The 27,345-nt window shown below is 44.4% G+C and overlaps 1 protein-coding gene across 7 annotated transcripts in view; it reads left to right on the forward strand.

Moving 5' to 3' along the window:
• The window catches only part of SENP7 (SUMO specific peptidase 7), a 79,435-nt gene that overhangs the window by 31,478 nt on the left and 20,612 nt on the right, over positions 1-27,345 (forward strand). For 4 of the 7 annotated variants that reach the window (XM_044284909.1, XM_044284908.1, XM_044284910.1 and 1 more), the window contains 9 exons: positions 748-836; positions 6,543-6,670; positions 7,837-8,191; positions 13,099-13,244; positions 14,601-14,714; positions 16,193-16,226; positions 19,673-19,852; positions 21,999-22,261; positions 23,440-23,564. In XM_044284909.1, coding sequence (XP_044140844.1) covers positions 748-836; positions 6,543-6,670; positions 7,837-8,191; positions 13,099-13,244; positions 14,601-14,714; positions 16,193-16,226; positions 19,673-19,852; positions 21,999-22,261; positions 23,440-23,564 — 1,434 coding nt within the window. The remainder of the gene's footprint in view (positions 1-747; positions 837-6,542; positions 6,671-7,836; positions 8,192-13,098; positions 13,245-14,600; positions 14,715-16,192; positions 16,227-19,672; positions 19,853-21,998; positions 22,262-23,439; positions 23,565-27,345) is intronic. The other 3 variants (XM_044284912.1, XM_044284911.1, XM_044284913.1) reach the window with 3 other exon arrangements.

The raw sequence follows: 27,345 nt of genomic DNA on the forward strand, positions 1-27,345 counted from the left end.
CTGGAGCAGTTTGCTCATGAGGAGTGGGCCAAAATACCTGCTGAGAGGTGCAGATGTCTCATTGACAGTTACAGGAAGCGTTTGATTGCAGTGATTGCCTCAAAAGGTTGCGCAACAAAATATTAAGTTAGGGGTACCATCATTTTTGTCCATGCCTGTTTCATGAGTTTATTTTTTTACATAATTCTGTTGAAGCATGGTTGAAAAACAATGTCTGACTTTCATTGGTTAACATTTATAGAATTTTAATTTATTATTACTTTTGTCAGATTAAAGTTATTTCTGTGACCATTGTGACTTTTTCTTTCATTGACCAAAGGGTACCAACAATTTTGTCCACGTCTGTATGCATGCTTGGCTTCACTGAGCGTGAATAGTGAGAGGGGGTATCTAATGAGAACAGGCAAGAAAATCAAACTTACACAATTCTTATCTCCCCTTAAGTCGGCAGTTTCAGATGAATAAACATCCAATGTGTATGACCAGCTTTACATATTCATATCGGTGGCAAAATCTGCATTAAATCCAATGACAATCTGCCTTCTATGAAAATATAACAGTTTCCCGCAACCTTGTTCACATACATTGGAAATTGATGGCAGGTGGTTAATACTCATATAGGTCTGCAGCACATTGGATTTCTGCTGCAGATTATAATCCGATGTGTGAACATACCCTAAAAGAATGTCTACTGTCATTTACTTTACCTGACTTCATTTCTAAGGTAAGCAATGCATTTTCTTTCAGGACAGAACACATTTTAAGTCTACAAAAGGAGGTAGAAAAGGAACCTGAAGCTAAATCTTCTGAAAAAAGAGTGTCATTGGAGCCCAAAGGTTTGTCACTAGTTTGTTTTAGTTTTTTTTTAAATAGATATTGACATGCACAATTAAAAATAACATTATCAAAAATTCTTTAAAAATGTGATATAAACATTAGGTTATTTTCTGATGACACGTTCCTTTTAAACTCCTAACGGTACTGTTAAAATTGAGGGGAAAAAACCCTCCCAAAAATGTCACTTTTTTATTGTAGATTTTTAATGTGTGTCTGCAGTAAATCTTGTTGGCGTACAACTCAGGGGACACAATTGCATTTTTAACCCCTTAGTGACATAATTAATTTTAGCCTTAAGGACCTATAATATTTTCCCCTTTTGTGTTCCAGCAGTCATAACTTTTTAATGTTTTCTTCTAATTTTTATTTTATTTTGTGGGATTAGTTGTAGATTTTTTTAGGAACCATTTTGGGGTATATATAGTGTACTAAATGACTTTTATTTTATTTTATTTTTAGGGGGAAAGATAAAAAAACAGCAATTTTTACATTATTTTGTGGAATTTATTTATGGTGTCCATTGTTTGGTTAAAAAAAAAAAAAAAAAATGTTATTATGTGGGTCTGTACACTGATTATAATACCACAATTCTATCCTCTCCTCCTGTCAGCTCTGCATCTGCTCCCTGATTCTTTTCCAGACTGATGGGGGAGGGGGGGGGGGGGCTACTTTAGCTGCTCATATCTCTGGTTTGGTAACAGCTAGAGATATTGTCCAGAATACTAGAATGCCAGTAACCTCTTCAGTTCAGGGGAAGATATCACTGATAGAAATCGGGATGCAGTGAATGCAGCTGAAAGTGAAAGTAAAAGCAGGTTTTCTCGCTGGTATCATTGGGGGACACAGGACCGTGGGTATAGCTTGCTGCTGCCACTAGGAGGCGACACTAGGCTGAAAAAACTTAGCTCCTCCCCTGCAGGCTATACCACCTCCAGCCTGGAGAGAGCATGTCAGTTTTTAGCTTTGTCTCGTAGGACGCAGACCTCCCTGCCTTTTGCAGGGCGGCTTCCTTAATTGATTCTTTGTTTTTTATTTTTCCTTTTACGTTTGGGAAACAGAGTCGCCCAGCCTCTCTGCTGTCCCGGGGAGCAAGACCAGTGAGGGAATCCACCGCTAAACCTCCCCACAGAAGCAAAAGGAGGACCAGGGCAGCCCAGCTCCCCTGCTTCCCGCCAGCCAAGGGGTTTCCTAGGTCCGCCAAAGAAGAAGACCCTCCCGACATGCCACACTCCTGCCACTCCGGTGCCAGCTGCTGAGGAGGTGACCCTGCTGGAAAAGGTGACCTTGTGGGTCTGCTTAGGGAGGGTGAAGAAAAGAGGAGAAAGATAGGTGAGTACACGGACCTAGGTAAGTATGTGTACCCCATCTCCGGACCTTCTCAATCACCCTCTGGGGTCGTTTGGTTGATTAAGCACCGCCTGCGTACTCCAGTAGAGCATCTTCAGACCTTCCCAATCCACCCTTCGGGGTCGTTTGGTTGATAAAGCACCGCCTGGGCAATCCGGTGAGTGATCCTCTAGAATTCCCGATCCACCCCCGGGTAGTTTGGTTGACAGTTCCCGCCGGCGCAGCCTGCAACGGCCACCGGCAAGATTCTGAGGTAGAACTGCGCACAAGCGGCCCAGAGCAGGATATTTTCCTCCTTGGTCACCTCCACACCCCCACCCTTCCTCCCCTCCTCCCCATGGTCACGCTCCCTGGAGAGGTTCGGTCTGAGGGGGGAATCACTGATTCGGACTCTGTCATGAACCCCGCGCAATCTTCCAAGATTGCGTTCACAATAGACAGCAGTGCTTGTCGTCTGCAGTACCCCCTTCCTTAGGCAGAGTATTTGCGCTCCTACTGGACATGGTACTTGCCTGAGGCATTACCTCCTTCCTTAGGTGGACTAACTGCACTAGCGCTGGCGTTCTCCCTTCCGTAGGTGGTGGAATTGCATTTCTGCCCGGTACAATACTTACCGAATGCATTAGCCTCTTCCATAGGTGGCATTATGGCATTATCACTGTTTCAGTGTTTACCGTATGCATTACCCCTCTCTTAGGTGGAGTAATTGCACTCTCACCGGGTACAGGTCTCGCCATATGCATTATCCCTGTCCATAAGCTGTGTAATTTCTCTGCCATTGGACTCAGTTCCTGCCATATGCTTCACCCCTTTCCTTAGGTGGTGTGCTTGCACTTCCTTGGGATACAGTTCTTGCCGTATGCGTTTTTCTCCCTTTGTGGCGGAGTGGTTGCACTACCACTGAGGCACTGCTCGACGTAGGCATTGCCAAACTCCATTGGTGGGGTACTTCCCGTACCGTTGGCTACGGTTCTGACTGTCGCGCTACTCCCTTAAGCGGAGTATTGCACTACCACTGGAGGTTATTTCTTCAGTCACATTGACATCTCCATGCTTACTGTTACATTACCCTTTCGTTAGTGATCGCTAACGGGGGGATAACTAAGCTTCTTGGGATGCTGCAATTCAACTACGCCATGGATCTAGATGCCTTAGCTTCTTTGGTGCCCTGTACTCTTCACCTAGTGGTATATGGGTGTCGCCAGTGGATATCGTGGCTATTTCCCCATTGTATCCTCTTTGCTTGCCGGTGCTTGTTTGGGGCATGAATATGTCACCCTTTGTCCTCTCAGCGGGTTACCCAGCAACACTAAAGTGTCCTAGAGACCCACATCTCCATGGGCCTCCATTGTTCCAGTCGGTCATGGTATTTGTCCTCAACAATATGGAATGCTTTTGCCATTGCACATTATATTGTGATTCCGCTCCAGCGAGTCAAGGGTTGCACTGACTCTGTATTGTCTAGCTCCACTCCCTCTTATTTGGGAAAGTGGTTATGCTGGCACTCTGGTTTAGCTACTACAGTGTGTTCTCCTCCGCAGGTGCAGCTTTCACGCTGGTGCTAGGGGTCGTAGTTGTTGCAGTGGGGCGTAGGGTTGGGGTTTTTCCCTGATGCTAGTTTTGGCGATTGCTCTTGTTCGGCGCCCTTGCCTGGTGGAGTGTTTTTGGTTAGCTTTACTTAACTGGGGCAGTATGGTTCCATGACTTCTACTGCAAGTCCTCAGGCCTCCCCCTCAGTTTTGCGCTGACGGGGCGTGCTGTGGCTATTACGGTACGAGGGATCTTTGCATTGTCACGACATACTATGGCTCCTTTGTCGGTGGCGGATTCTTCTAGTGCCGCATTCGGTGGCCTCTGCCGTGTGGCTCCCTCCTCAGCTGGAATATGGTGCTAGCCATAGACTTGTGGCATCCCTTGCATGGTTTCCTCTTTAGGCGGAGTTTGGCACCGCCACGATCATCCTGTGGCTTCTTCTGTATAGTGCCAGTCTCAGATGTGGAATGGGCTTTAGCCCTGGCCTTTTTTCTCCTTCCATCCTTTTCCTTCTCTGGCTCAGGGTTCAAGGCCACCCCACAAGCCTTGGTGGCGCGGGGTATTGGTTCCGGTCCCGGCTGGTGGGCTGCGACGCCTACCACATCCCTCTATCTACAGGTGAATCCTTCCTATTGGTCCTGGGTGTGCTACCTGTATCTACAATTACCTCTCTTATGACATGAGTAATGACTGTCATGTCTGTCCGATGGTGGTCATACTTTTTCACTGTCCATTCTGTGGGTAGACTACGAGACTCGCCACGCCAGGCAGAGCGGGGGTGCTGTCACGCCTGACCACCGCTGATAGACGTTTTATTCCTGGAATGGAACACCCTTTCTATTTCTTACTCCTCAAGCTGAATGTTGCTGGTCTCTCCCTTCTGTCTACCTGGCCAGTAGCCATGCCTGGCACTGCTCTGGAATCCCATCACAATTTTTTTTTCTCTGTGACCAGTGTTTTCTCCGGTACGGGCGTTAGACATAGTCATCGCACTCCATCTGGCAGGAGTCTTTCTCTTATCTTGGTCTGGTCGAAATTTCCGTCGAGCAATGTTGCCACACTGTCAATGTGAGAATCACCGGCGGTGAGGATATGTCGGTTTTACTTCTACCTATCTCGAATGTATTGGTTCTTTGGCCTGCGGTTAGGCGTGCCTGATTCAGGTGTTTTTCTCTGTGGTTTATCAACCAGCTTATCAGTCTCCCCGCAAGCCTCTATGGCTCTGGGGGCAGTGGTCTGCCAATTTACCGCTTCCGTGGAGCGTCTCTCTTTAGCAGAGGTGGATCCTGTGGCCTGGGATTTTGGTTCTGCTTCCACGGTTAGGGCCAGGTACCTGGTTTCAGTGAGGAACATGACCCCCCCCCCCCCTTCTGCAATGTCTTCTTACCCCCTTTTCTTTCTGGGAAGGTGACATTCGTGGTGGCGGGCTTTTCCACCCAGCGAATTTAGGAGTTGGGAGCGCCTTTCTTGTACGTACGTTTTTCTTGTCAGCTACCTACATAAGGCAGTGCTCCGCCCAATACCTTCTTTTTTGCTGAAGGTAGTCGCCGCCTTCCACGTCTACACGGACATTGTTTTTCCTTTCTTTTTCCTTCTCCCTTCCCACTCTAGAGAGTGAGCTCTCCATCAGAATGCATTCGGGCTCGTAGGTTTGCTTGTCCTTGACTAGCTCTTTCCGCCGTGCGGATTCTTGCCTAGTCATTCCTGGAGGTCCTTGGAAGGGCTCGATGGCCCCCAAGGGGCGTTTCTGGGTGGATCCGTTGGCAGTTGCTTAGGCATTCCACTCCCGGAGTTTCGGTACACCTGACCTGACCAGTGGTCAGCTCTTCTTAGGTTCATTTTCACCATGCATCAGCTTTGCAGTTGTGTAAGGCAGAGTCTTGGTCTTCCTGGCGCACGTTCACCATGTTTTACCAGGGCTTCCTAGGCATTGCCAGTGCTGCTCCAGGCCGCATGTTCTCGCAGGCAGCAGTGTATTAAGCATTCTCGAGGGTGCTATTTCCATGGGCGTGGATTTTTTTCCCTTGCCGTGGACTGCTTTAGAACTTCCCACATTCCTGTGTCTCCCAATGATACCAGCGAGAAAACTAGATTTTATGTGAACTCACCTGTAAAATCTCTTTCTCGCGTGGTTCATTGGGGGACACAGCACCCACCCAGTATTTATTATTGTTGATGGTGATGTTTGGTTGCCGGTCGGGTGTTTAGCGGGTTCGCTTCCGCCTGCGTTTGTTGCATTTTCTTTTACTTTGCACATGTTTCTACTGCTCCTACAGCTTGTGCACAAACTGTCATGCTCTCTCCAGGCTGGAGGGTGTATAGCCTGCAGGGGAGGAGTTAAGTCTTTTTTTTCAGCATAGTGTCGCCTCCTAGGGGCAGCAGCAAGCTATAATCACGGTCCTGTGTCCCCCCAATGAACCACGCGAGAAAGAGATTTTACAGGTGAGTTCACAAAAATCTCGTTTTACCTGCAATTTATTCCTGACTCTATTTCTAACAGTGATGTCTCCTCTGTTGCTGTCCTTCTGGTCTGAAAGCCTGGAATGTCAGCTTTCAAACAAGACCAGTTACATGTTTCTAGCTTCTACCATTCAGAGATAGCAACATTTAAAGCAGCCCTCCACTTTCTGACCAAGCTCAACTCGGGCAGAACAGATAAGTACTTTTTCCACTGCTCGAGCTGGACTCCGGCAAAACAGTTAGGTGGTTAAACTGTTGCCAATCTGATTACTGGGATATAACAATGACCACAATAGAAGGTACCAAGTTTTTATAGCCCTTTAGCATGTTTTATGGGGTGTTTATTTCCTCTTCTTACATAAAAGCAACAGAACAGGCCCAGAAACGCTTGATGAGTAGTGTCTGCCAGGACGTCAGCAATACATCTGTTTCCACACAAAAAGATCTTAACTTCGGGGTGAAGAAGAGCAGCACTGAAGATAGAGGCGACAATGTGAGTAACCTTCTGTCAATTACTTATGAAGAAGTAGAATGAAACTTTGTGTGTGTATGTATATATGTGTGTATATATATGTGTATATATATATATGTATATATATATATATATATATATATATATATATATATATTTATATTTGTCTCATCCTTAAACCTAACACGTCTGTCTACAGAAAATACTGCACTTTTTCTACTCCACCCTCCTCCTGGTGCGAGATTGCGACTTTAAAAAAAAAAAGAGTCTTAATGATAAGTCTAGAGTGAAACGTATTGACATAGGTAACCACACCCGCTTTCCCACCAACATTACAGAACTAGAGTGAGTGGGGTAAAAATGCAAAAAGCCGGATAATGTTGTGCGAGTGCAACAATAAGTAGCAAAATTTTGCACAAATGCTTAAATTTTGTGCAAGTGAGTACAAAAAGTTGCAAAAGGCCTATTTTTGATGCCAGAATTCTGTAGTGAAGATGTAGTGATAAATCAGGGGCTATATGTTCCTAAGGGTGGGGTCCTCTCTCCTTCTGTCTCACTGTTTTGGATCAGGTCACTTTGTAGGGATTGGACTTTCTCTACTTTACTACAGAGCTTAATGTTAGCTATGAATTCAGAGAAAGCTATACTAAGTCTAGTATCATATATTAAAATCCCAGTACTGAAAACCGGATACAGAACTTACATTAGTCAGGTATGACCCGTTTATGACAACTTTTTGGAGACAGCAATTTAGCGAGTTTTGGGCCAGTCACAAATTGTACAAAATAAACCAATGGACCTTTAAATAGGTATTCAAACTTTTTATTTATTTTGATGTCAGACCAGTGGGACTGCAACACCCAGCGCCCTCATCAATTAGCTGTTTTTTGGACAATACAGTGGAGAGAGCCGGAAGCAGATGGCTCCATTCAATGTGTAGCTGGAGTACTTTAGCTCATATTTACTTGAATGGGGAACTGAACTGCAGTATGCCGGCATAGCTGCTACACAGTGGACGGAGCCTTCTGCTTCATCTCCATCTACTGGTTAGTTTGTGGCACCGAAAAGCAGCTGGTGGAGGTCCGACAGTTGGTACCCCTATCTCCATCATATTGGAGCACTTGTTCAATATCAGTATATGGCAGAACGGTGTCCAATAAAGGATTTCTTTGTTTCTACCTGTACAGAAAAATTCCCTGAAGAATAATATTGGCTCCCCAAATATACGGGAGAAAACCTACTGCTACAAAAGAGCAGAGCACCAGAGCAAGAAGAGCCCACCGACAAATGTATCTGTGCCTTCTGCTAAAAATAAACCTTCACCCTCTTCATCAGAATCTGCTACAGACCGTCTTCTGAAATCATCAGAAAGTAATATGGGAGACAGTGTCAGCCGGACTTCTAAGGAAAGTAAAAAGTCTTCACTTAATAGCTCTTCACCGAGTCCACCAGTGATCACCTCCTCCTCGAATAGAAACCGGTTGAGCAGAAAAAAGATGCATCGGCAAAATGCCAGTAAGGGAAGTCTGCCACTTGAGCCAAGTAAGTTTATATGTGGCCCATTGTGAGGAACGTCTGTCTGCTTTGTATGACCAGTGCTGACTGTAGAGCTGCTGCTTCTGTAAAAACTGGACACTGCCCTTATTCATCTGCACTGTACCTAGCTAGATACTGACTAGGGATGAGCGAATCGACTTAGGAGGAAACTTCGCGAAGCAATAACTTTGGCTCATCGGAGCCAATACATTTTAATACTGTATGGAGCTCCTGCTCCGTACAGTATTGGAACACAGTTTTATGCAAATCGACTTCAGATGTTTCATCCGAAGTCGATTCGCTCATCCCTAATACTGACTTACTATATGACATTTGAAAAATATAAAACTTTTTAAGTCATGTGTTTTACCATAGCAAACAGATTCCACCTTTCATTTTCCAAAGGAGCTCTGAACAATGAAAGGTGGGATCTGATTGGTTGCTATGGGCAACTAAACCAGTTCTACTTTACACCAGTTTGATAAATCTCCCCCACAGTGTGTTATAATGTATGTGAAGCCTGCCACGTCTCTAGAAATCATTTTATACTGGAATTTTTTTCTATTATTTCATGTATTTAAAAGTATAGCTTAGGGGTATTTTCTCAAAGGCTATGATCAGTCACGATTTTGAGTAATGATACTACTATATACTGTGATGTGGCCTTTAGAACCAATTCAACCATTAAAGGGCTTCTGTCACCCCACTAAGCGTTTTTTTTTTTTTTTTTTTTTGCTTACTTATAATCCCTACACTGCGATTTATGGCTACATGATCAAATTAATCATTTTGGTCCTGTAGATTTAGTTTAAAACAAGCTTTTAAAATATGCTAATTACCTTGCTACCAGTAAGTAGGGCGGCTACTTGCTGGTAGCAGCCGCATCCTCCGATCGTAAAGACGCCCCCTCCACATTGTGATTGACAGGGCCAGGGAACGGGATCGTTCTCTGCTGGCCCTGCCTGTTTGCATTTAAAATCCTGCGCCGCGGCCGTACCCGTCTTCAATTGGCGCAGGCGCACTGAGAGGCGGCCGCTCGCTCGGCTGCTCTATCCTCAATGCGCCTGCGCCGATGACGTCACATCTACACCCGGCGCAGGCGCATTGAGGATGGAACGGCCGCCTCTCAGTGCGCCTGCGCCAATTGAAGACAGGTACTGCCGCGGCGCAGGCGCAAGATTTTAAATGCAAACAGGCAGGGCCAGCAGAGAACGATCCCGTTCCCTGGCCCTGTCAATCACAATGTGGAGGGGGCGTCTTTACAATCGGAGGATGCGGCTGCTACCAGCAAGTAGCCGCCCTACTTGCTGGTAGCAAGGTAATTAGCATATTTTAAAAGCTTGTTTTAAACTAAATCTACAGAACCAAAATGATTAATTTGATCATGTAGCCATAAATCGCAGTGTATAATATGCGAATTAGCCTCTAGGTGCGGGGAGGGGGGGGGGGGGGGGTGTTGCCCCTGCTCCTGAGAAGCTCTGTTCTCCCACCTCAGGCCACACTCTGCTACACTAGATTGGCAGGGCCAGGCAGCGTTGGTCTCCTACTGCCGTGTAAATCTGAAGGGTGCTCGCTGGCTGCAGGCTTCCTAATTGCGCCTGATTTTCCCAGCAGACAGGGCCGGCAGTTGGAGGTGAAGACTGCCTGGCCCTGTCATTCTAGTGTAGCAGGGCGTGGCCAGAGGTGGGAGAACGGAGCCTCTAGGAGCAGGGGCAACGCCCCCCTGCACCTAGAGGCTAATTAGCGTATTATAAAAGTTCTATTTCTGCAATAACAGGGGCATAGATAAAAGTAGGAATAGGCTAGTTAGTTTCAGCTGACATTAGCATATCGCTAGTATCAGCTAGTTTAATAGGGTTAATTCCCTTTAATGCTGCCATACAGTACTCAAATAATAAAGCTTAGTACTGTTTAAGGGTGTCTACAAAAGTCTCAAAGGGATTTTCCAAGATTGTAAAAAATTTGGCTAGAAAGAGGAAATGGGCTAAAAAAAAACTAAACTAATGTGCAACTGTTAAAGGAGTTCTCCAGGAATTCTAAAATGGCTGCAAGCAGCCTGTCCTAGAATGTGAGCAGGATTGCTTGCCTTCACTTGCAGATCTGTCTAGGGAGGTGAGGGGTCAGGGCTTGACTATAGATGGTAATGATGTGACCCTGCCTAAGATATGCTATAATGGCTGAGGAGCCCAACAGGAACGCTTACAAAGGTTTAGTATGTGTAGTATATATAGTACCAGTGAATCCCCGTCCCGTCACCTCCCATAAACAGCTCTTGAATTTTGAGGAACAAGTTGTTTTTTTAATAACCATTTATTTTTTTTATTTTTATTTTTTTATGGACCATTTTGTATTCAAGGGGTTTTCCGAGACTTTAATACCAATGACCTATCCTCTGGATAGTTCATCAGTATCTGATCGGTGGGGTGTCCAACACCCGGGACCTCCGCTGATCAGCTGTTTGAGAAGGCAGCAGCGCTTGCATTAGCACAGTGGCCTTAGGCTACTTTCACACTAGCGTTTCTCTTTCCCGGTATTGGGATCCGTCATAGGGTTTCAATACCGTAGAAAAACGCTTCGGTTTTGTCCCTATTTATTGTCAATGGGGACAAAACAGAACTGAACAGAACGAAATGCATTCCGTTCCGTTTAGTTGCATTCCCATACAGGAGAGCAAACCGCAGCAAGCTGCGGTTTTCTTTCCGTCATGAGATGCGGAGCAAAACGGATCCGGCACGAGCCACAATGTAAGTCAATGCGGACGGATCCGTTTTCTGTCGCAATAGAAAACGGATCCATCCCCCATTGACTTTCAGTGGTGGTCATGACGTATCCGAACAAGTGGGGGGCACATATGCAAACTGTTGTAATTCCTACACCGTTCACCTGATTTGGATGTAAATACACTCAAATTAAAGCTGACGGTCTGCAGTTAAAGCACATCTTGTTCGTTTCATTTCAAATCCATTGTGGTGGTGTATAGAGCCAAAAATGTTAGAATTGTGTCGATGTCCCAATATTTATGGACCTGACTGTAAATAATAGGTTACCTTTATTCTGTGGGTCAGTATGATTATTATGATGCCAAATATATTTAAAAATATTTTTTTTCCTCTTCTCCCTGCACCTGTCAGCTCCCCCACTGCCCTCTATCTTTATCCAGGCATGCTGTTATCAAAGCCAGCTAAAGGAGGAGGGCTGCCTTAACTTTCCATATCTCAGGCTTGCTAACAGCTAAAGATATGGAACCCGTTTGCCTTGTTTGAAAGCTGCCCTCCAGCTGTTGTAAAACTACAACTCCCACAATGACCTGCTGTAGGCTGATGCCTGTAGGCTGTTCAGGCATGCTGGGAGTTGTAACTTTGCAACAGCTGGAGGGCCGCAGTTTGAGGATGCCTGGCCTACATATAGCCTCATATGTAGCCATTCCCAAGCCTGAGATATGAGGGGTTAAAGTAGGCCTCCCCCTGATGCCTGAGTTGTTCTTGAGCTGAACTGTTAGTGCCTCTTCTGAAAGCTCAAGCAGAGCTTAGGCAAAACTGTTAAGGGGTTAAATAATTTCTGGAGAACCCTTTTGAATCCCTTGTGGCACTGTTGGTTCCCGCTGGTCTTTGGCTGCAGCAGTCATTTGGCAAAGTAAACAATCACTGTTTTCTGCTGTCTTTTGCTGTACACTATTGAGTCCAGTGATTGGCAAAGCAAACAAAGATTGACAAGAACCACCGTAAGGGTAGCACTAAGGCAACAGATAATTATTGGTTCTTTTGTTATTTTAGGCCATTTCTTCTATTTGGCCTAGTAGTTGAAAGTGGAAAGTGCAGATGTTCAGATACCTGTATGTTGACGCATACACCCTTATACATATGCCCACTAATAACTACCATACTATGCAGGTACACACATATATAAATACATGCCCATGTAGAGCCACATACATGGATTCCTTTACTTTTCAACTCAAGTAATGTAATTGCCTTTTTAAATATCATTTTTAGTAATGATATTCATACAAAAGACCAGTGAGACCTCATAAATGTTTTTGACACTATTATTGGTGTCTCCTAGTGCTTATACCTGTTGTAGAGAGGTTGGCTGTGACTGACGTGGCTCTGGTTTACCTCTACATTGATAGTCTTCTGTATCACAGACCTCTGAGCTGCAATTGGCCGTCACTTAGTTCACCCAGAATATTTCTCATTTGTAAAAGCCTAGTTATAGGCAGTGATTTGCCCTCACTGCTTGCCTACTTGCCCATCTTCAGCTGGCATTATTGTTTCTGCACATAGCATTCTTTGGTTTAACATTTTCTGATCATTTTTCCAGTGCATTATCATTACAAATGCACATAGAGTTGCAGTGTCACTTATATGATTGTAATAATTAGAATAAACTCCTGGATATACATTTATATTGACCGCTATTTGGTTCTTCCTGCGTCGATTTAAAGGGTTTGTCTGATTTTGCCATTTCCACTGCAAGATAGGACAGACTTAAAGGGAACCTGTCACCGGGATTTTGTTTATAGAGCTGAGGACATGGGTTGCTAGATGGCCGCTAGCACATCTGCAATACCCAGTACCCATAGCTCTGTGTGCTTTTATTGTGTAAAAAACAACAACGATTTGATACATATGCAAATTACCCTGAGTTGAGTCCTGTACGTGAGATGAGTCAGGGACAGGACTCATCTCAGGTTAATTTGCATATGTATCAAATCAGATTTTTTACACAATAAAAGCACACAGAGCTATGGGGACTGGGTATTATATTACGGATGTGCTAGCGGCCATCTAGCAACCCATGTCCTCAGCTCTATACCCAAAATCCCGGTGACGGGTTCCCTTTAAGGAAACAGCCAAACTTTGTGTTTCATCATACAATAATATACTATATTGTTTCTTCATGTTGACACACAGTTGTGGTGTCAAGTGATGAGGAGGAGCGAGAACGTGAAGAACATGTAATATTGGAGCAAACCCTGGCAGAAACATCCGTTGAAATGAAGGAAGACAATGTGTGTGACATTCAGTGTCCGTCTCCCTGTGATGATGTGGAGCCCATGGTATGTTGATAGCTTTTTTTCTGTATATATGTGACAATTGAAAATTCTTTCTGTTGTATTTAGGTAATAACAGATTTTATAGATAAATGAAGGTTAGTCATATCTCACATACAGGGGTTTTAAAGTGTAGATAACACCCGGTTATGAAATTCTGATTTAAAAAGGGTTTTCCGAAATGTAAATACTGATGACCTATCATAAGGATAGGTGGATAGGTCATCAGTATCTGATTGGTGGGGATCAGACACCCGCCCATCAGCTTTTTAGAAGGCACTGGCACTCTTGTGTGCACCGCTGCCTTCTCACAGCTTACCAAGCACAGCGCTGTACATTGTATAGTGGTGATGCTTGCTATCACAGCTCAGCCCCATTCACTTATATGTGCCTAGGCCATGTGACTGATGAACTTGTCACTGGCCTAGGGACAGCTGAGAAAAGGCAGGGGCTCTCCTGGGTGTCGGACACCCACTGATCAGATACTGATGACCTATGCGAAGGATAGTAACAAAAAATAGTTGTAGAGTCGCACTCACCAGATCTCGAGGTCATCCGGAATGCAACAGCCAACCTGGAGTCCAAGGTTCATCAGGGCTCCTGAGTAACAAGTCCCATAAAAGAAGATGGAGGCAGCATATTCGGTAAAAAATCCCTTTAATGAGAGCCGCTTAAGTGAACAAACGTGCAGTAGGTCGTGACGTTTCGGCTGATTCACAGCCTTTATCAACACAATGTGAAATCTAAAAGATCATGCTTACATACATTAAAACACACCCACTCTCATAGGGGTGGCCAATAACACAATGAATAGAGTGCTGATGTCATCAAATGAGTACAATTGTGCCCCTACATCGTGTCTAAATGTACGTGAGTATAAGATCCATTGCCCCACATACCTCCATGGCGCACATGTTCCTAGGCGTCCTCTAGCAACCACTATGCGAAGGATAGGTCATCAGTATTAAATTCTCAGAAAACCCTTTTAATTGATAGCGGTCCCCTGGGATTTTATCACTTGCCTGTATGATGTAGAAAAGGGGATCTGGAGAATTAAACATTTTTAACAGAAAAAGTATTTCATAAGATATGTTATGAAAAAAATGGCTATAAATTTTTTTTTGTGGGAGGGGGCATGAATTTTTAGGTCATTACACCTGTTTCAGCTTTCTGAATCATAGTGGGTCAGGGGCTGTCCCCATAGAGTATGGTAGGTTTGTCGCCTATGTAGGTAAGCATGCAGGGAGATTTTTAGAGTCGTCTTCTAGTCTGTCCTTTCTGTATGGAGCTACGACAAAATGTCAGCTTACACTTGAAAGAGGTTGTAGTCCTTATTTTTCTGATTTTGTTTTTGTAATACAGGATTGTTCTGCCGCTGTAGTAGATTGTCCAACATCAGAGAAATCAGTGCTGCTGTTAAAGTGTCTTAATGTCTATTATGGTAAAAAGAAAGGAAAAGCAACTGGTTGCGCTAAGGTAATGTACTGACAGGTTAATCACAGTTATCTCTAGTTGTTAGTGGAGTTGTTTCACAGACTAACAATAATTTACTATTTTGGATAATGCAGAACAGAACATTTTTTTCCATTTGGAATGATCCATTTAACCTCATTCCTGACCAGGCTCATTTTCCTTTTTTTCAGTACATGGGTCTGAAAGCCTCAAACGCTTATAGAGACCTTTTGGCGCAATTTTTTTAGGATTTCATTTTACTTATTTTGGGCTAAGAATCATTTTTTCATTTGGTCTTTATTAACCCCTTAACACATACCATACATGTATATTACAGCAGGCACCTGGCTGCAATGACTCTGTTCGGTGATGATGCTGAATCTGGTCATCTAACCCCTCAGATGCCATGTTCAACAGAGATCATGGCATCTGTGAGGTTAGGCAGAGACAAATGGCACACTCTGCCTTCTGATCGGACCCCCATAGTAGAACTATGGAGCTCAGATCGGTTACCATGACGGCCTGGGGCCTACTGAAGCTTCCCAAGCCTGCCATGGTAAGCTGTCTACTAAGTTGTGCACAAGGCACAGCTCAGCAGGCAGCAGATCAGAATCGCATTCACTATAGGTCTCTATTATGGTGAATGAGACAAGGGATCAAAAGATCCCAGGTTCTAACTCTCTAAGGGGGCTAAAAGTTAAGTAAAAGGTAAAACACTCTTAAAAAAAAAACGAAAAAAAATATGAAAAGTTCAAATAACCCCCCTTTCCCATTTTTACATCTATAAATAATAACAAAAAAAATAAAGCAGGTAGGACTGAAGCAGAGAGTGGCATTACTGATTCCTTATCTGTGTATACAATGCAGATTGCGAAGGCAGTGACAGTAAAAAAAAAATGGTCCTGTCTTCTCTTTGAGGACCGTAGCTGTTACTGCACACTCCCCAGACTTCCAGGCACATTGTCAACCTCTCAGATATTTAAAGTCATCAGACTTTAGCAGATCTCAGTTCAGACCCCCAATCTTCATCAAACCTGAGATCAGATATAAAATAAATAAAACAACTTGCCTCTCCTGCTCTGGACGGCATGCTCTTCCTGCACTCACTGCCCCTTGGTCTTCTGCCAGCGCTCTGCTGCACTGTGATCTGACGTCACACAGCATCCATCCTGACGCAACACAGCGGGCGCCCGGTAGAAGACCAGGGAGCAGTGAGTTCAGCCAGCGCCACTCCCAGTGCTTTCTGCATACAGATCAGAGCTTCCAAAATGAAATCACTCATTTGTATTCGCTTTAGAAGACACACGGCCAACCCCCCCCCCCGGGGGCGGGGGAATCTTTGAAAGTGAAAATACAGTATTTAATTTTGGGACAACCCTTTTAATGTGATTATGTAGCTTAAACAAAGGATAATGCTATGTATTGCATTTTGCTATGCTGTTTGTTGCCTGAATGTTTCTTTTAGGAATCTTATCTATATTTCTTTTTTCTTCAAAATATAGCTTACCCCATCATCTATTGAAATCCCCCTGAAAGGCAAGTATCAGTTTCCTGCTGCTTATTCCAGGTTGTTCTTGGTTTGCATCTTTCAAAGTCTGTGATGTCAGAGTCATGTTTTCTGGCCTGTAGATTTTGTGGATGTTTTTCACACCGGTAATTGCTATCTGTTTTTGCTCTTTCATCATAGTCATTGTAAGGCTAGGTTCACTGCTGCATTATGGTATTCCAGTGGTCCTTCCTATAGAAGAACAGACAACCAGAATTACCGTATCTGGCATAGCCAGAGCCTGCCGGATCTACCATTCACGGCCTTCTTTTAGAGACCCAACAAAAAGGTTGTGCCGGATGCGGTAATTCTGGTTGTCTGTTCCTCTCATGAGTATCGAAATACAGACATGGATGTAACCTGAGAATGCTAAGAATCTGCGTGGAAGTGGAAAAGCTTGTGTCAGAATCAGTCTTCCACGGCCTGGGATGGGAAGGGATTTGGGATTAAGTGCTTGTTTACCTGACATCATGCTGGTGTTATATAACCATTGTACCCATCAGGGAGAAGTCTATTTATTGCAGTAGCTATGGTACACATTAACATCTTATGTATTGTATTCTAAGAGCAGAATATAAAATCAGTGATACTGTCCTAACCTCAGTATCTGAGGAAAGGGATTTAGGGGTCATTATTTCAGAAGACTTAAAGGTAGGCAGACAATGAAATGCTAGCAGAATGCTTGGGCGTATAGGGAGAGGCATTACCAGTAGAAAGAGGGAGATGCTCATGCCGCTCTACAGAGCACTAGTGAGACCTCATTTGGAGTATTGTGCGCAGTACTGGAGACCATATCTCCAGAAGGATATTGATACTCTGGAGAGAGTTCAGAGAAGAGCTACTAAACTGGTCCATGGATTGCAGGATAAAACTTACCAGGAAAGGTTAAAAGACCTTAATATGTATAGCTTGGAAGAAAGACGAGACAGAGGGGATATGATAGAAACTTTTAAATACATAAAGGGAATCAACAAGGTAAAAGAGGAGAGAATATTTAAAATAAGAAAAACTACCACAAGAGGACATAGTTTTATATTAGAGGGGCAAAGGTTTAAAAGTAATATCAGGAAGTATTACTTTACTGAGAGAGTAGTGGATGCATGGAATAGCCTTCCTGCAGAAGTGGTAGCTGCAAATACAGTGGAGGAGTTGAGGCATGCATGGGATAGGCATAAGGCCATCCTTCATATAAGATAGGGCCAGGGGCTATCCATAGTATTCAGTATATTGGGCAGACTAGATGGGCCAAATGGTTCTTATCTGCCGACACATTCTAGGTTTCTTGGGGCAGGTTGCAATATGCTCAGGGCGCAGCGCAAGTTTTCCGAGGCATTTTGGAGTATAAAAGTAACTACCTGATTCATTGGTTTGTTGGCATTTGCTTGTTTTTCTTTGTGTTCGTTTTAGAGATTTTACCCATTTTTTTTCCCAGAAGAAACTTAGGACCTGCATATGCCATGTATCAGTCATGTCTATAATTGCATAGTAAATGTTTTCATTGGAAAGCAGTTTCATTTCCTTGACTGACATTCTAGGAAATCTCAATGTGAAGTTACTTAATGTTTCAGAGGTTCCACAGCAGCATTAGGCTCCATTTCACATGTACGCAATTCCGTTCCACATTTTGCAGAACGGAATTGTGGACCTATTCATTTCTATGGGGCCGCACGATGTGCTACCCGGATCCGGAAATGCGGGCCTGAACTTCCAGGTCCGCAATTCCGATCCCGAAAATAATAGAACATGTCCTATTCTTGTCTGCAATTGCGGACAAGAATAGGCATTTTCTATTAAGTGCCGGCGATGTGCAGTCTGCAAAATGCGGAGCGCACATTGCCGGTGTCCATGTTTTTAGGATCCGTGGATCCGCAAAATACACACGGATGTCTGAATGGAGCCTTAAAGATTGTAATACCTTCTCCTTTCATGTTTTAATCTTAAAGTGACACTTAAATAAATTTTATTATCATATAAAGATATTTAATCTTTATCTGAACATTCCATGTAATAATTTTTATATGAAAAGTATGGGTGAATGGCTTTATAGAGAAGAAAAGCAAAAAAGCCAAGGCACCATACATATAAAAAAGATAGCAAGGCTGCAAGCCTTAGACCCTGACTCAGTGTCCTCTTTAATCCACCGAAAAACAGAAGATGGCAGCACTCAGAAATGGTTTCATATACAGTGGTCCCTCAAGTTACAATATTAATTGGTTCCAGGAAGACCATTGCAAGGCTACTTTCACACTCGCATTTGGTGCGGATCCGTCATGGATCTGAACAGACGGATCCGTTCAGATATTACAACCGCCTGCATCCGTTCAGAACGGATCCGTTTGTATTATCTTTAACATTGCCCAGACGGATTCGTCTTGAACACTATTGAAAGTCAATGGAGGACGGATCCGTTTCCTATTGTCAGTGAAAACGTCCCCATTGACTTACATTGTGTGTCAGAACGGCTCCGTTTGGCTCGGTTTCGTCAGACGGACACCAAAACGCTACACGCAGAGTTTTTGTGTCCACCTCCAGAGCAGAATGATGACGGAACGGAGGCAAACTGATGAATTCTGAGCGGATCCTTTTCCATTCAGAATGCTTTAGAATGCAAACTGATTAGTTTTGGACCGCTTGTAAGAGCCCTGACCGGATCTCGCAAACGGAAAGCCAAAACGCCAGTGTGAAAGTAGCTTAACTTGAGTAATCTGTTCCAAAGCCCAAAAATTTCATCCAAGATAAGAGAAAATGAAGATTTATGAAAAATAAGCAGATAACTAAGACAGATAAAACAAGTCCTTACTGATAACAGTACAGCCGTTTTACTAGAGAAGGGGCCTTGATTGGTTGGATCTGAGACATTGTACAGAGTCTAGTTTTAACTTACGATGGGTCAGAAAAGCAGAAAACACCATTGTCTGTTGAAAATATTGTATCCTGAGGCCATTGTATCTTAAGGGATCACTGTGTATAAGTGACTAAAGTGCCAGCATCACTGAAACCATTCTATGTGCATGGTTTTCTGGGTGAGGTTTGCTAGTATATCCAGAGTTCTCTCTGTCTGGACACTGTTTGTCAGACCAGGGAGGAGTGAGGGGTGGTGACTTGGCCAGAGTCCCCCCCCCCTTCCCCCATACTATCTCAGTAGTGTAGCGGTCAGGGTCCTCCTCTGTGGCCATGTTATGTATGTCTTTGAAGAGAACAAAAACCAGCAAGTAAGAATGTCACCAACTGTTTAGAAAGAAACAGGAAAATACATCTTTATTGAGACAAGTTAATAATGAGTTCATGGAAGTACACCATTCCTTAGTCACATGGTATGTATAAATCTTCTTAAAAACAGAGTTTTTGCAGTGTTCACAGAAAAAAACGTCCAAGTACGTTAACTTGTAATTCATGGTGCTGACAATTTCATAAGCAAGTAAATCTTTGTTTGCAGTGCCTTTAGAGCAAAGTACATGTATTTCTTTGGATACAATGAAGTTACAGAAGTATGGTCTGTGGCTGACGAGCGGTGAAGTTCCTGTTAGATGCAGTGCCGTTATTATCTTATGGATTACCACCGATTACGTACCTCACATTGTCAAACAGATGGGAGCTGTACCCAGAAACCCAGCCTGTGAGTATAAGCTTTTTCTTCTATGGCATGCCTATATTGTGTGGAATGCAACATCATAGTATTTTCTAAGACACACCCCCAAACCATCCCCCCCCCCCCCCCCACAAAAAAAAAAGTGGGAGGAAAGTGGCAGTGCGTCTTATGGGGCGAATGCTGCCATTTTTACACTGATACACCGCCGACTGCAAGCTGCACAGCGCGGCCGGCGTGTGTATCAGCGAGGAGGAGCTGGGGGCCGGCCTTTAGTTTTATAATGGCAGCGGGGCCCGGTGCAGTCACTGTATTCTATTGCACCGGGCCCCGCTCACTGTACTAATGGTATGTACTGTAACTGCAGGCAGGCAATGTTTAACTATAGATATGTTCGATCCAGCAGCCTGTACTTACGATCATAGCAGGCTGGAGGCAGGAGGCTGGGCGGGCGGGCACTGGCAGCGTAACTTCCTACGTCACGTGCCTGCTCCGCCCAATGGCGCAGGCACGGGACGTAGGAAGTTACGCTGCCAGTGCCCGCCCAGCCTGCTGCATCCAGCCTGCTATGATCGTAGGTACAGGCTGCTGGATCGAACATATCTATAGTTAAACATTGCCTGCCTGCAGTTACAGTAGATACCATTAGTACAGTGAGCGGGGCCCGGTGCAATAGAATACAATGACTGCACTGGGCCCCTGCTGCCATTTAAAAACTAGTGTAGATGCCAGCCCCCACCCCCTGTATTGGGGGTCATTCACAGTGGCTGACACTGTTATGGGGGGGATCTGTGGATGTCAAATAGCATAAGATGCTATTTAGCCGTCATCCACAGATCCCCCCTCATAACAGTGCCATCCACAGACGTCCCCATAACAGTGCCATCCACAGACGTCCCCATAACAGTGCCATCCACAGACGTCCCCATAACAGTGCCATCCACAGACGTCCCCATAACAGTGCCATCCACAGACGTCCCCATAACAGTGCCATCCACAGGCGTCCCCATAACAGTGCCATCCACAGGCGTCCCCATAACAGTGCCATCCACAGGCGTCCCCATAACAGTGCCATCCACAGGCGTCCCCATAACAGTGCCATCCACAGGCGTCCCCATAACAGTGCCAGTGCCAGCCACAGGCGTCCCCATAACAGTGCCAGCCACAGGCGTCCCCATAACAGTGCCAGCCACAGGCGTCCCCATAACAGTGCCAGCCACAGGCGTCCCCATAACAGTGCCAGCCACAGGCGTCCCCATAACAGTGCCAGCCACAGGCGTCCCCATAACAGTGCCAGCCACAGGCGTCCCCATAACAGTGCCAGCCACAGGCGTCCCCATAACAGTGCCAGCCACAGGCGACCAAAAGCGCACCTTATGGGCCGGTGTGTCTTATAGGGCGAAAAATACGGTGTTCACGTGTGGTAATTTACCCCTACTTCCCAGATTTGGACTTTCAGCACCTTTTTTTTCATGCTCTTACATACTACGCCTCCAACTATAACAATTTTTGTTGAAGGCCAATTAGGAAGAGATACTGGATACTTCCTCCTTCATTGGTATCTCTATTGAACTACACATGGTCAATTTGACACATTCCTGATGGACAGTATCTACAGAATGGAAAAGTAGGCTACTAATAACTAATATGGCTGACAGTGATAGCTGTCTGAGAGCTACTTTCTATTCCAAAAAAATGAAACCAGGAAAAATCTTGAATGCAAGCATCTAAGCATACAAGGGGCTGCACATACTCCCTGTATTTTGTCATAAATGTCAGATTGATATATGTCCCTCCTATGCCACCAGCACCTATCTGTGGAACAAAGGTCCCCTGACCCACCTCCCTCCAGGGTGGCTTTGCATGCTCAGCTCATAGCAGTCACTTCTATGGGAGTTATTTAAAACAGCCAAACTAGTCCTCTTTCTAGATATGCAATAAAGGCCTAAGAACTGGAAATCCTCCCCCCTTTTAAAGGTGTTTTCCAGCTTTAGAAAACAATGTGTCAGATGCTTATGGTCCTTTTCCAGATTATTGGCATGCCTAATGCAAGACCAATCCCCACACCACATTGTGCTTGTAGCTTGCTTCTAGGCACACGTAGGTGTGTATGTGGTGAATAAAATGCTGTCATTGTAGTCTTGTAATTGCACTATATTTGCTTTTTTCCCGTCAGCTAAATCAAATGAACTCATCTTTCTGGAGTTGGTTGTACCTCTCACAGGCTCAGAGCAGTCTCTCATGTGTAGGATTATGGAGGAAGCCAGTAAGAACGGGCTACCTACCCTTGCTGATATTCTAACCTGGAACGAGATACAGTCCATGCTGGCAGATTTGTCTAATGAAGACTGCTCTTTCAGAGCAAATTGTGGCATTGCCTTTAAAATCCAACAGCAGCAAGAATCAAGCAATACCTTTTCTTCAGCAGACCCACCAGAGGTAGGCTTTTTGAAGGACAACCCCTAGCTTTAAGGTTCTACTGCTGCCTTTTACCAAACTATACTATAATGTATAAATATACAGTATACATCAAAATAATATGGAATTACTAGATTTGACTCAGAAATGCACAGGTTATTTCACAGGCACACAGTAGCACATTCAGTCCCTGAATACTGTTCCTGCTGCTAGGTGATGGTCCAAACACATATACCATGCATGGAAAGACATTTTGGAACGTTCAGCAGGTCTGCTGGGGGATATTGAAATCCTTGCAGCTTCCCTGGTAAAGGTTGTTTTGCTATAGACTTTATTTTGCACTCCCCTCACATACTAGAAATCGTCATGAATATCTTTAATGCGGCACATTTCTTATATTTGCATATTTAAAGGTTTTCTAAACTTTATTTTATTTTTTAAAGCCAGTTTATGTCTAAAATATAAAAATGAAGGACATTTTAGTACAGCCTTGTTTTTCACCATTACCAGTGTTTAGAGAAGCGCAACCTGGGGGATCAACCAATTACACACAGAGAGCAACCAAGTGATCATGTGTAGGCAGCACTAGAGATTGAGATGTCTATAGGCAGTCCCCATCTGCATCCTGTCAATTTGAAAAACCAGCCAGGCTTGGTTAGAGATCTCTTATTAAATGATATATTAGTCCAGGGATCAGCAACCTCCGGCACTCCAGGTGTTCTGGAACTACAATTCCCAGAATTCTTCATTCACTTTTATAGCAGTTCTAAGAACTGCTGAGCATGTTTGCATGCTGGGAGTTGTAGCTTCACAACAACTGGAGTGCCGAAGGCTGCTGATCCCTGTATTAGTCCAAGGCATTAGGTCCTCTTAAAGCACACCATCTCTAGAGCTGTAAAATGTTTCATGTGGACCCACTGCCTACTTTGTTTGATATTGTACGTTATGTTGCTAGAATATGGCACTTAAATGTTCTGGCTTGGAGTATAGGTCATGAAAGAATGATAAAAACAGTACCAGCCCTTTGTGACATCCAGATATTATTGATTAGCTTGGATCTACCTAGCAGCACTCCCTACGTAATGTACTACTTAGAAGGAGGGGATTGAAATGTAACAGCCCATTCACAATGGAAGTCTGGTTGTGGCAGTCATTATTTGACTTGTAGCACTTTTACTGTAGGTATTTATATTTTCTAGGAGTCAAAAGTAACATCTTCCTACACCTTGCTACAGAGATACAGAGAAGGCCGTCATTCAGTGTCTATGGTCCCAAGACAAGATGACACCTTGAAGGAGGTAGACAAAGGAGGAACACTTATTAGGTAAATCTGAGATGTATCTGTTATCAGTTAAAGGTACCTATGCACCATTAATACCTGTCTGACAAAAACTCATCTAGGTCTCCCGCCTCCACCATACACATGTATGCTCAGTTCGGCCTAGTGTGCTTTAGTTTTCAATGGCAAGAGAAAAGAAAGTCTCTGCTGGACACCTCTCCTGCCAGAAAAGAAAGGCGGGTGTGTTGAATTTTATCTAGCCTGATTGTTCTTTCCCCCAACATCGTCCGTTGATAGAGTCTAGAGGCCCCCCCCCCCCCCACACACATACGGACAGTGACGGGGAAATTTTTTCCAATATACTTTATTTAGGGAAATCGTTTATTTATAGTAGAAAACTTGGGCTGAAATGTCCCTTAGCAGCGATCTTTTCAGAGAGCGGTGGTAAGAGCTCATGCAAACAAACGTATTTTTTTACCGTGTTCATTCCGGGGGGTTTTGCCGAACCATTCGCTTTAACGAGGCTGCAAAAAACGGCAATGACTGTGTGTGCGCATTCGGGCTGTTCTGTAAAAAAAATAGAACATGTCCTATTATTATTATTATTATTATAGGACTGTTCTATTAAAGTTTGGCCTTTCCGTACTGGTTAATTGCGGAATGCACCCTGCCGGTATCCATGTTTTGCAGATCTGCAATCTTTGGACCGTAGAACATCCAACGGTCGTGTACATGAGCTCTAAGGGACATCCGTCTTCCTAACAGCACACTGCTGCTCTAGGTAGGATGACCGGCTGCAACAGGAGTTGCTGGGCCTCTGCCCTCACTGCTTCCTTAAAGTCTGGGGGCTGTAGACTAATATGTTTAAATTAAGTATATATTAACACACTTAGCAAAGGAAGCTGTGAAAAATAATAGGTGGAATCTGATTGGTTGCTATGGGCAACTAAGCCAGTTCTACTTTACACCAGTTTGATAAATCTCCCCCTTTGTTCTTGCTTATTGATCAGCGTGACCAGCGCTGTCAGTGAGCTCTTGCACACTGGCACACTGTGTAACTAACCAGCCAGCAGGAGAGAAGCCTGAGTGAGCGGTAAGTGCTCGCTACTGGCAATGCAGGGAGGCAGTGGGAAGCTATTTTACAGTATATAGGGAGAGTTCTAGTATATAACTATCCTTATACACAGTAGAGTGTGTACTAGTGATCACCTTGACAGGCTTGACAAAGGCTATTCTTAGCCGAAACGTTGCTGCAAACTATTTTATATGCCATGTTATGAGGAGTGTTCCTGAATAAAGAAGTTTTCTGGCGAGACGCTGCTGTGGCCCTCCATTCTTTCTACATGCCATTGGACCGCTTTGGATCTGCGATCCCCTGCCCAGCTGCTGCGTATTCACCATTTTTTGCTCTTTACAAGCCGTTTGTGTTGCTGCTCCTGAACAAACCCATCCTCTCCACCTTGACAGGCTGTCACAGTGATCACATGCTTTGATTGGTCTCCGGGGTCTTTACTGTGACCGCAGCTGTCTAGTTAGAGCCCAGTTACATTGATCTGCAGTGCCAGTTGGCACTAACCGGTCATAATGTAACCTGCCATTTTTGTGCATTTAACAGCCTACTGCCACAATGTGACAAATTTAGACATATTTTTAAATACTTTCTTATATTACATGGGCAGATAATCTTTCAGATCATCGCTAACAAGCGTTCGTATGAACGCTCGTTGTCAATGATCTGTCAGTGTAATACTGCTGCTGATTACCCTCCCCATACTGAGGAGGAGATCGCTGTTTGTAATAGCATGTAGATTGTAAGCCCTCACAGGCAGGGCCCTCTCTCCTTCTGTACCAGTTTGTAACTCATCTTGTTTATGATTAGTGCAATTGTCTGCATTATGTATGTATACCCCTTATCATAAGTACAGCGCTATGGAATGAATGGCGCTTTAATAATAAATAATAATAATAATAGCAGCGGACTCCTCAGCTGACAAGCAGACAATTGCCAGGAAGGAACGCTTCCCTCCTGACAATCACATACATGATCTACTCGTGTAATATTAGCCTTAGTATGAAAGATGACACTTCTTTATTAAGATTACACATTATGTACTCCATTCTTGTACAGTGACTTCTGCACAGGTCACAGAACATGCCCAGAAAACTTTCTTAAAAAAGTCAATAGGGTCAGCTCCTTTGTGTTTGTGACTCCTGTAAAGCATATCTCTAAATGCTGACAGAAAAATTATGGGTGACACATTCCCTTTAACAGGTACTCTGTAAACCAGTGCAGTTAATGGACTTAACCTTGAATGGTAATTCCTTGTACAGCAAATTACACGTGCACTTTGTACACTGCTGTTAGTCGTCTGTGTCTTTAATTGATCTCTATTAGTTGCATGATCTTTTAGAACATCTAAGGATTAAACAAATTATTCCTCAGATCCTTAGTAGACCTTTTTTCTTGTACTGTATGTTTCTTACATCTTCAGAAATGATCAAGGGAACAGTTATTTAGTTAGTTTTTTTTTTTTTTGTTTTTTGCTTGTTTATATTTAGTTGGTTGGGGGGGGAAAAAACTTACTGAGGCTCATACAGCATGGCTGTGTATTCCACTTGCCGGAATTACACGCCGGATCCGGAAAAACGCAAGTGAACTGAAAGCATTTGAAGACGGATCCGTCTTCAAAATACGTTCAGTGTTACTATGGCAGCCAGGACGCTATTAAAGTCCTGGTTGCCATAGTAGTAGTGGGGAGCGGGGGAGCAGTATACTTACCGTCCGTGCGGCTCCCGGGGCGCTCCAGAATGACGTCAGGGCGCCCCATGCGCATGGATGACGTGCCATGCGATCACATCATCCATGCGCGTGGGGCGCCCTGACGTCACTCTGGAGCGCCCCGGGAGCCGCACGGACGGTAAGTATACTGCTCCCCCGCTCCCCACTACACTTTACCATGGCTGCCAGGACTTTAGCGTCCCGGCAGCCATGGTAACCATTCAGAAAAAGCTAAACGTCAGATCTGGCAATGCGCCGAAACGACATTTAGCTTAAGGCCGGATCCGGATCAATGCCTTTCAATGGGCATTAATTCCGGATCCGGCCTTGCGGCAAGTCTTCAGGATTTTTGGCCGGAGCAAAAAGCGCAGCATGCTGCGGTATTTTCTCCGGCCAAAAAAAAGTTCCGGTCCGGAACTGAAGACATCCTGATGCATCCTGAATGGATTTCTCTCCATTCAGAATGCATTAGGATAAAACTGACGACGGAACTCTATGCCGGAAGAAAAGAACGCAGGTGTGAAAGACCCCTAAACTGTCCAGATTCCTTGTCTAGATGTTGACTTTTAGCATGAATACCCTACAAAGTATTAAACAATCACTGCCCCCTAGCCAAATGCTTCCTGCCCCTAATCTAATAGGAGACTATAAGTCTCATGTGTACAATACAGTGACACTGCTGGTACACACAGGATCTTCCCCCTACCTGTTCTTGTGCAATGCTCTGCAGACACTTCCTCACTGCCAGCAGAAGAGTACAGATGAGAGGACTCTGCCAGTCTTTGTCAGCTCTGTGTTTGCAGAGTGAGGAGGGAGGGAAGATCCTGTGTACAGCAATTGTCTCTTCAGTGTCTGGAGAAGAGGAAACCCTGCAGCTGCTCAGTACCTGAGGCAGAGCCTCCAGCCCTGAGTCTGTGCTGCTGATGGTAGAAGGGGTTAAACTTTGTGGGCAGTGCAGCGGGTATGGCTTATCACTCCATCCAGCACAGCCCACAGTGACGTTCTGTGCACAGAGGCAGACCTGCTCCCTTGGGCTTGTGCTCAGAA

This window comes from Bufo gargarizans, chromosome 3, assembly GCF_014858855.1.
Source record: "Bufo gargarizans isolate SCDJY-AF-19 chromosome 3, ASM1485885v1, whole genome shotgun sequence".
Lineage (NCBI taxonomy): Eukaryota > Metazoa > Chordata > Amphibia > Anura > Bufonidae > Bufo > Bufo gargarizans.